At 36.7% G+C, this 9,265-nt stretch overlaps 2 protein-coding genes across 6 annotated transcripts; both read right to left on the bottom strand.

The window, feature by feature from the left end:
- Window positions 1-6: 6 nt before the first annotated feature.
- On the bottom strand, window positions 7-3,465 carry LOC107496358 (uncharacterized). 5 transcript variants are annotated; one of them, XM_016117593.3, is made up of 9 exons: window positions 3,281-3,465; window positions 2,953-3,021; window positions 2,711-2,800; window positions 2,547-2,589; window positions 2,032-2,138; window positions 1,468-1,563; window positions 844-1,043; window positions 650-722; window positions 7-326 (listed from the first exon to the last, which is right to left on the bottom strand). In XM_016117593.3, exons 1-9 carry the CDS (start codon window positions 3,377-3,379, stop codon window positions 213-215), a joined length of 891 nt encoding a protein of 296 aa, XP_015973079.1. In that variant the 5' UTR covers window positions 3,380-3,465; the 3' UTR covers window positions 7-212. The 5 variants fall into 5 exon arrangements, with proteins under 5 accessions (XP_015973079.1, XP_015973077.1, XP_015973078.1 ...); XM_016117591.3 differs by having other exon boundaries at window positions 2,953-3,024; window positions 3,281-3,463; XM_016117592.3 differs by having other exon boundaries at window positions 650-719; window positions 2,953-3,024; window positions 3,281-3,463.
- A 3,020-nt stretch (window positions 3,466-6,485) lies between these two features.
- LOC107496344 (uncharacterized) lies at window positions 6,486-9,018 on the bottom strand. Its single transcript, XM_016117576.3, has 3 exons — window positions 8,335-9,018; window positions 6,924-8,017; window positions 6,486-6,840 (listed from the first exon to the last, which is right to left on the bottom strand). Exons 1-3 carry the CDS (start codon window positions 9,016-9,018, stop codon window positions 6,795-6,797), a joined length of 1,824 nt encoding a protein of 607 aa, XP_015973062.2. The 3' UTR covers window positions 6,486-6,794.
- Window positions 9,019-9,265: the final 247 nt, after the last annotated feature.

The following is a 9,265-nucleotide window of genomic DNA, read 5'->3' as shown; positions in this document are numbered from 1 at the left end:
CTGTAAGAAATCATCATTGTGGAGTATAGAAAGAAACCACCACCTAAAAAAGTCTACTAAAATATTACCACTACTACAACCTTTCCAAACCAAAAGAACCACCATATGACTAGATACAAAATCATCACTGATTGCAAAACTTATCTCTCAAGTTTCATAAATGGGCCATAAAGGGTGATATCGAAGATCCGTGATGAAGCGAGAACTCGTCCTCACGCCACCATCATATTATGATCGAATCCTGCTCCGGCTTGTAGTGGAGGAACCCTATTCACTCCAACATTGTGAAGCAACTGCTGTAGCCACCTCCTAGTTGTTTGGTCTTCCTGAGTACATGAAACCAGGACCACATCATAAAAACATACTATAAGGTCCAATGAAAAAAATCTTTAGCTTTGGATCCGAGAATCCCATGAAGAGAGTTTTTTCGTACACCAAGTCAACCCACCCTCCCAAGCTACATCCAGTAGTGAGAGAGCGAGTCGCGAGTCGGCGCAATGTACCTATGAGTGAGTACATGTACATAACTCTAACTTTTACTAGTTACTACTCTTTCTCTTCAAGGGTTCAATCTATGACTAAATTGATCAAGCAACCCAAACACATTTTACTAAATCATATGCATATCAATTCCATAAGTAGTACTTACACGAAGGCAGGTATTAAAAGTAGCATCTCTTAACATCTCCGGAAGACAGCTTCTTAGTGCATCACAAGCCCTGCTTTAATGGAAAGCCAGTTTTGTTAGAAACTTTGAACAAATAAAACCAGCCACAACAGGGAAATTAGAGATAGGAAGGTTGAGAACAGCAACACTAAAAGATCATGGAAGTTGCAGTCTACTTATCCAACCTCCGATTATCGGAGAGACGAAGATAGCAACGAATGATGTGCTTCAAAAGGCGAGATGAGGGTTGCTCAGCCAGAGCTGCCACCATGTTCCCCAGAACTCGACCTACTGCAAAAAAGCGTTCCGCTGTGGTACAAACATAATCCAAACCCACATCATCCAAAAGAATTTTCTGAACTATAAAGGTTGCAACCTACAATACAAGAGCTTTTATTAGACAACCAAATATAAGATATTATATTATATTATAGTATTATTTTGCATCCTACAATACAAGGATGCAACATTAACTAGCATGTAATATTCATGTAATATTCACATTGGTCTATTAGTTCCAAAGAGGGAAAAAAGGAACAAGACAATATGGTTCTTGAGAGAAAAGCTTATTCAAGTATTATAAGTATTCATTTACCATTTTATATCATGCCAAGACCACTCTATCAATGGAAATCACATAGAACCATAAGTTGCAAAGTATAGTGAAACACTTTTTGAATAGCATTCTATTGGAACAAGATAAAAAATGAAGCAGCAAATATCAACGAAATCAAAATTCATCCAAACAAAGTACTCTATCACAACAAATTGGCTAAAAACCAAGAACAAGTAAACTCAACTGTTTTTGACAATTCACTTCCTAGTTCCATAGTGCGAAGGCACAACGGAATTATTTCTGTTGAAAGAAGGAAACTTATAACTTCCGTATCATCAACCTGTGAATATCAACAGGAAAGTAATTATTACAATTGACAACAAAGAGGTACAATCTTATACATGTGACCGATGGCAGAAAAAAAATTCAACAATCATGCAAAGGGCTTAAAATAGTAGGGGAAATTTTATTCCCTAATTGATGAACTCATCCAAAGAAGTTGGATTTGTATGTCTCCATTAGGATATACCAAATTTTCAGATGCTGAACTTTGAAAATTAATAGATTTAATTGTAAATCTAACATAAGAAGCCACTGAAATAATCAACAAGTAGCTACTATTATTACTACATTTTTCTGTGTCACTTGTTAACTTCCATACGATTATCTATGACAAAGTTTTTTGTGGCAATACTTTTAGTACTTTAAAATTGTTCTCTTGTCAACATGAATGTTCCAATAAAAAAATTATTATACTTGCAATCAAGTATATATGCGTCCAACAACATTATCAGAAAGAATGCAGTACCTTCACTAAAGCACCAATGACACCAAGGCTAGTAAGCCTCAAATATTCAAATGGTCTTGACTTGCTTGTTGTATTAAGGAAGGGATACAAATATAGAGGTATATGAGCTGCCCATGAGAGAAAACAAGTTCAAAAAAATGAACAATTTTTTTTAGTTTAATCTGTTAGTGAGCCAGAAAATGCCAAGATGGATATGGGAATGTCAAAGCAAGCAAGAAAAAATTTATTGAGGCTGTGTGAGTTTCATTTGAAATTTATTAACATGATTCTTTTGTATAGATAGGAACTAATTATTGGACCAAAGACTTTCCAAGCAAAGCATCTTAAACCATTTTCTATTATGCATAAAAAAGAGTGAATTTTATTGGAGAGAAGAAGAGGCAAAAGCACAACTCATTGAGGAGAAGATATCCTCCAAAACCAAAAGTTTTATCTTATATTTGATTGAAAATAGACTAGTAATTACAACAAACACACTAAATAGTGAAAAATGATAAAATAATAAGAGATATTACCATTGAGGAACAGCATCCTTGTATCAGGGTGAGATGCCACACACTGCATCAAGAACACAAAAAAGGAAAAGAAAACCTTAACAACATGGCATGAAAACAAGAAACATGGGCACAGAAAATATCCATGATACATTTCATAGTATATTATTACAATCTCATCTCACCTGAAGAAGAGCAAGAGCATTGCACACTCGATTTGATTGAGCTGGAGTAAGATTTGGGGGCGAAAGAACAGGGTATATAGAAACTATTTCCTGGAAGCAAAAATCAAAGAAATTAGAATTTTCAAATTCTAGTAAATCACCACTTATGGAGAAAAACAAATTGGAAAACCAGGTCCAAAGAACAAACATTACAATCTTGAATTCTTGATAGAAAACAATTCAATGCAAATAACATAATATACCTGTAAAAGCGCTGCAATGGTGCCAAAGGAATTCCACAGTAACAGAGCGAGATCTTGATATAACTCTCTCTTCTAAAATTCAATAAATTACTTGTGTCAGTGCAACAACAGTGTAAATTAATTACCAGAACAAAAAAAAAAAAGCTTAATCTGTTAATCATAACACAAACATAACATCAAGAAATAATTTAAAAGGAAAAAACTTTATGGAAATGAAAATTAACCCATTTGCTGAAAAGTCAAAATCAAAACAATGCAGCTTTTTTGGTTAAGGATTTAATCCTTGTAATCCAAAAGAAAGGACAAAAACCGAGACTTTATTTTGTACCTTGGAGAGTTCGAGAAGAGCATTTTCTCGGAGATCGGGGTTGCTGAGTTCGAGAACAAGCTGCTCAGCAGCGATTTGGGAAACCTCGATCATCTTCATTGGCGATTGGCGATTCGCGATTGTGGATTGCGATGTTTATGAAATGTTGTTGCTACTGATTCTCACTTTTATACTAAGCTTTCTGCGTTTGTTTCGAAACATGCTTATTTGCTTACTCCCTCCAGGGTAGAATACGAGGGTATTATAGTCATTTCAATAATAACTAAAAGTCTAAATTCTAAAACATTTAAAAACAATAATTTATAATTGATTATGAAATTATCTTTTTTTTTTTGTTCTTATAAAAAAATTGGTTTTTTATTGGTCATATAAAATTTAAAATTCTTTATAATGGTATGACAAGTAAACATTTTTTTAATTTTAATATGAGGCTAGCTTTGGTGTATTCCATAGTTATTGGGGTCTGGCGTGCATTACATGGGTGTGGGGACTGTGTAGGTGAAATTGGACGGTCCGATTTAGGGGGCATGTAATCGGACGGTCCGATTACTGGCGTGAAGGGTAAACAAATCGGACCGTCCGATTTGCGTACCATTGCCACACGTCGCACATGCACCAACCAGCCAGTGGACCCCTTTTCATATTCGAGTAAAATCCCAGCCTTCTATCCAGTGCCCCACTTCGTTCCTCTCTCACTCTCAGACCCTTCTATCTCTTTCAAAACCCATTTTCTTTCTTCCATTGAAGCTCTGATACATTCACACCAGAAATTATGTACTCTAATTAATAACTATAAATTGGTCATATAAATATAAATAAGTAATTAAATACATAAGAAATAAAAAAGTAACCAGGTCAAATGACCGGGTTACTGGTTTATCCGATTGAATCGGTCATAATTAAATCAAATTATTAAATTATAAGAATAACATTAAATTGAACAACAAAAATAAATAATAACACAATCAATATCAATATATCAATATACCAATGTCCGGTCCGGTTTGGTTCGAACGGGTCCGGTCCGGTCGCACCTTCCGATCCGAACCGATTTTGACAACTACGCTAGTTACCAGATAAAAAACATCGCACAATCAACTACCATTTCTACTGATCACATGTTCGTCATGCTAACTAATCAATCTGTCATATTAATCTATCAAACATTGTATCAAAACTACATACCTGCATTCATATACTCAGAAAATTTCGGTGTATACATGGCCTCCAAATCCAGCAAGCGCATGAAAGTAGGCTCCACAAACGGATGCTGGTTTACTAGTGCATTTGCCACATCTGCCTGCATAGTATCGTCGGCCTGATCTCCATCTCCACCCGGATCAAGGCATTCATAATTACTTTCGAACTCCTCCTCACTATCACTATGATAATTTTCCAGCTCAATATTCCGGTCTGTTTCCGACTGCTCAAACTCAATATACAGCTCGATGAATGATATCTCTGAGCGAGTTTCCATGTACACTGAAAACATATCTTGCATGCTCGCTTCATCGGTTACATATTTGGTTTGAAACTGAACGAACCCACCAAATACAGATACTGGGTTCCTGTACAAAATGCACGATATTCTCCTACATATTTGAGAATCCATCTTCTCACAAAGTACACCTTTTAATTCTTCAAACGACAACCTAAATGGAATAACAATATCCAATGGATTTTCACACACAAATTTTACACCTTCAGCTGTTTGTAATAAAATCTGCCCATAATAATAAATCTTTAACAATACTCTATCATCCATTATGATATACTCACAGGAAACACTCTCAAACTTGTTGCAAATAGGATCTTCAAACAATAAACATGAAAGCTGGTGCTGAAACAATGAAGAAAGAATGAAAGCTGGTGCCGAAACAACGAAGAAGAAGAAGAAAGAACTAAAGGAGTTTCAGAAGAGAGATTTCAAAGACTAACAAAAAATGGAGACTTCGGGTAATGTTGAGGTATATATAAAACCATAAATCGGACGGTCCGACCGCATGTCAACAGTTAAATTTTATTACGCTCTGAAATCGGACCGTCCGATTTTGATCACCTTAAAATTCAAAATTTTAATGCAGCAAATCGGACCATCCGATTTAAGTGAACTAAACCAAAAATATCTCAGCCTCATGTAATCAAACGGTCCGATTACTATGCTCGATTTTTTCCCTCACTCACAAATCGGACCGTCCGATTTGTGCACCCTCTTCTCCAACAAAGAAATCGGACGATCCAATTTCTAGTCCCTATTCAGCTATCTAACACCGTCACATTACTGTATTATCTCCTCAAACCATCATAACGTTGAGTTACACACTTTACTTTGTCATATGAAAATTAATGAGCCACAAGTAATGCTAACATAACAAAATATAATCTTTTACAGAAAAAAAGGAGGTATTCTAATTTATTAACTAAATTATTATTAATTTTTCAATCTTTAATTATTTTTTTTTAAGTTTAGCGTTTCACCACCAAAAATTTTCTATTCATGTATTATATCTAACAAAAACACACAGCAAAACTAAAAAGGCTATGTTTTACAATATTACATTTCAATTTACCTTTTTAGGATTTTACTAAAAAAAATTTGATATGCAAAAGTTTGGATGGGTCGATTGTTCAAACATACATCAATCTATTAAATTTAATGCATATTTCCAAATTTATTTAAGTAGTTTGTTTAGTATAACTTTTTTTACTTAATTTCCCATTAAATTCAATACAAAAATTTATTGATATATAAGATTAAAAAAATTTATTATTATCACATACAAATATCAAATCAATGCTTCCTTATTTTTCACAAAACCCAAAAATAATAAGAAAAAAAAACTACTTTTAATTTCAATTGTAAAATCGGCAAAAAGAGAAAAAGAACACATTATTGAAACAAGATTTTTGCAGCCTCTTGCTACTATTTGTTTGTGTGGGATTATTATTAGTCTTGTTTTATTTTGGTGGAATTGAGATTGCTGGTAGCTTCAACATGAAACTTAGCCATATGACAATCTCAAAAGTGGGTATAATGGCACCCAAAAATCTCCAAAGTCTTGTTTTTGGATAATTAGGTATATATATTTCATTGAGGTTCCAGTGGAGCTTGTTATAGATCACTCAATTCAGGTTGATGCACTACAAGCAAATAGGGAATGTAAATTCCATAGGAGGAATTGAAGCAGAGGCAGAAATGCTTGGCCAAGTAAAGTATATTTAATAAAAGTTGTTTGTTTCTAGACATAAATCATGATAAAAGAGTATATACATTTGAATTGCACTTAGACTTGGGAGATGTTGAGTCCTGTGTTTCAGGCCAAAGAGGTAAATACATGGCTTACAAAATATTTGTATACTTGTAGAAAGGCAGATTGGCATGCATGTCTTGGTAACAAAGTTGGATTCAAGGTGGCTAGAGCTTTCATATCACTTTGCTATCCATCACTTCTTTCTTTGGCTACTTTTCATTCATTGTCAAGTTCTAATTCCTAATATCCACCACACCTCCATACTAAACTACACTCTTCTCTTTATTGCCTTCATCTCCAACAGCAAACCTGTCCACAGAGTTAAACAAGTAAATATCAAAGCTCAATCAATGGATAGGGTGAAACAAGCTTAAAGAGAAGCGCACACTCACATATAGCATTTGTAATGAGGACCAACTCTAAGATAACCCTTGGATTCAATCTTGGCAGAAAAGGGTTTGAGTTGGAGCCTGACTCTGGCATAAGGAACAAGCTGAGGAAGATTTGACCCTTCCTCGAAAGCCCTTTCATCGAATTCCATGAATACATAGATCAACCTTTCTTTGCTAGTGTGGTGGCAACAAAAAATATTTGATACCATCCCACTGTTGTCCAAATCATCTATGGGCACTACTGCCACAAGCTTCTTCTTGGACAAGTCATAAATATACCACTTCCACCCCATTTCACCGAAGTCAACAATCAGAAGATAATGGCTGCATCCCAACCAAAATACTTTTCGAGAACAAGCTTCAGGAACTGACGGAAAATTGCATTCAACTGCTTCCCAGCTGTTAGCCTTGACGTCATATGACATGAGCCACTGACGGTTATACTTATAATCAACAGAATACAATACAATGCGGGTCTTCTTGTGACTCTTGTTGCTATCCTCCCAAAAAAAGTAAGAGCTAGGAGGGCACGTGAGATCTGGCAAGAGAGCAGAATTGGGCAGTTCCCTTTTTTCCCAAAGACCTGATTTTAGGCTATAGATCTCAACCCAATGTGCACCTACTTCATGACCCCCAAAGATGTACAATTTGCCATCGTGTGGGACTATTAAGGGATTTGATCGGTGGCAGAACATGCTTCCACATATACTCCAAACCCAAGTAGAATCCTTAAACTTGAGGCACCACAGGTTTGATGGGAAATGATCGTCCAGACTCAAGTTCCATTCTGGTAAAATAGTAGACAAAAAACCACCAGCAAAGAAAAAGCAGTGACCAACAGAACAAAATCCTTGAGAAGTTGGTAACCGACTGTTGTGGACGAATAGATCATCTTTAAGTGGCCATTCAGGAGTTACACCACCTACTTCATCAAGTTTAATAGTGCCATCTTTCATAAAGTTGTCGTCATTGATAGTTAACATCCTGTGCTTGATGATATTAGTGAAGCTCCAACCAGTCTCAGTTTCCTCTGTTATCCAATCCCCATTTTCCACCAACATATATAAACGCTTTGGATCAGAAGAACCAGCATCCTTGAATTAGGGAAACAATTAACTATTAAATAGGAAAACAATCGTATTAGGTGGAATCTCAGGTGCACTCGACTTCACGTGAAGAAGTTGATAGTTGAGATCTGTTAGATGATTTGACTAAATTTTCATCTACCGGCTCTCAACTATCAATTTCACGCGAAGTCGACTGTATTTGAATTTCCACCGTCGTATTATCTACCACAGAATTAAGTCACCATAAGTTTAGTGCAAGTAACTATTAAATAGAAAGCTCTGAAGTGTGATGATAATAAATAGAAACGCCATAGTTCTCCAGTTAAGAGGATGCAGAAACGGACCTCAAGTTTAGATTTCTCGCATATTCCGTCAGCAACATCTCCCAAAACAGCACCTTGCAAAACCGCAACACCACTTCCCCACCAGCTGTCAAAATCGGCGTTCGATTCAGCAGTGTGCCCCAAAACCCTAATCTCATTAGCGGCCTTAGCCATCAAATTCTTGCCACCTTCAGTAACCTGTCTGCCCACCACAAAGGCACTGAAACTGCAAGCATTCACAACAAACGCTCCAACCTTAAAGGCTTTCGCTTTTTCCTTGATCCAACCGACGAAGAACCTTGCTCCCCAAGCTAGGTCGTGATTGGAGGAGAAATCCCGTGCTGGAGATAGGTTCCAAACATCCGAAGTTGAAGCAACGAGGACGACGAGGTTCTCCTTGGGTAGGGCTTCGGGCTCGTAATTCCGGGCATCTACGACGTCCAAAACGACGCCTTTCGACTCTAACAAATCGCAGAGGCACGTCGCTAGGGCTTTTGAAGTTCCGATTTGGGAAACGAATAGTATCTTGCCACGTGGATCGCGTTTGGGTTGTTCGGGATTGCGTTTGGGTTGTTGGTGATGGTGTGTTGTGAGATTCTTTTCGTAGGGGCTGACGCGCATGAGACGAGACTTGCAGATTAAGAACAAGGTTATGGCAGTGGCCGTGGTGGCGCTCACGGTGGAGAAGAGTGCGGGTGCCGACATGATTGGCATGTTGCTTTCTGTTTTAGCTTTTAGGTCACAACACTATCTTCGCCAATCGCCATGCAATCAATGCATGAAATTCAAATTATACAAAGTTTCTTAACAGAATACTTTTTTTTGTTGAGGTCATAGGCTTCTTAGTGACTGGGCCAGTCTACTTACTTGGTTTTTAGGTCACCAAACACTTTTTTCGCCACACCATGCCGAAAAAGGTAAATTTCGACGAGGAGAAATGGCAAAACTATGA

This window comes from Arachis duranensis, chromosome 7, assembly GCF_000817695.3.
Source record: "Arachis duranensis cultivar V14167 chromosome 7, aradu.V14167.gnm2.J7QH, whole genome shotgun sequence".
NCBI lineage: Eukaryota > Viridiplantae > Streptophyta > Magnoliopsida > Fabales > Fabaceae > Arachis > Arachis duranensis.
This window is presented reverse-complemented; position numbering and strand designations above follow the sequence as displayed.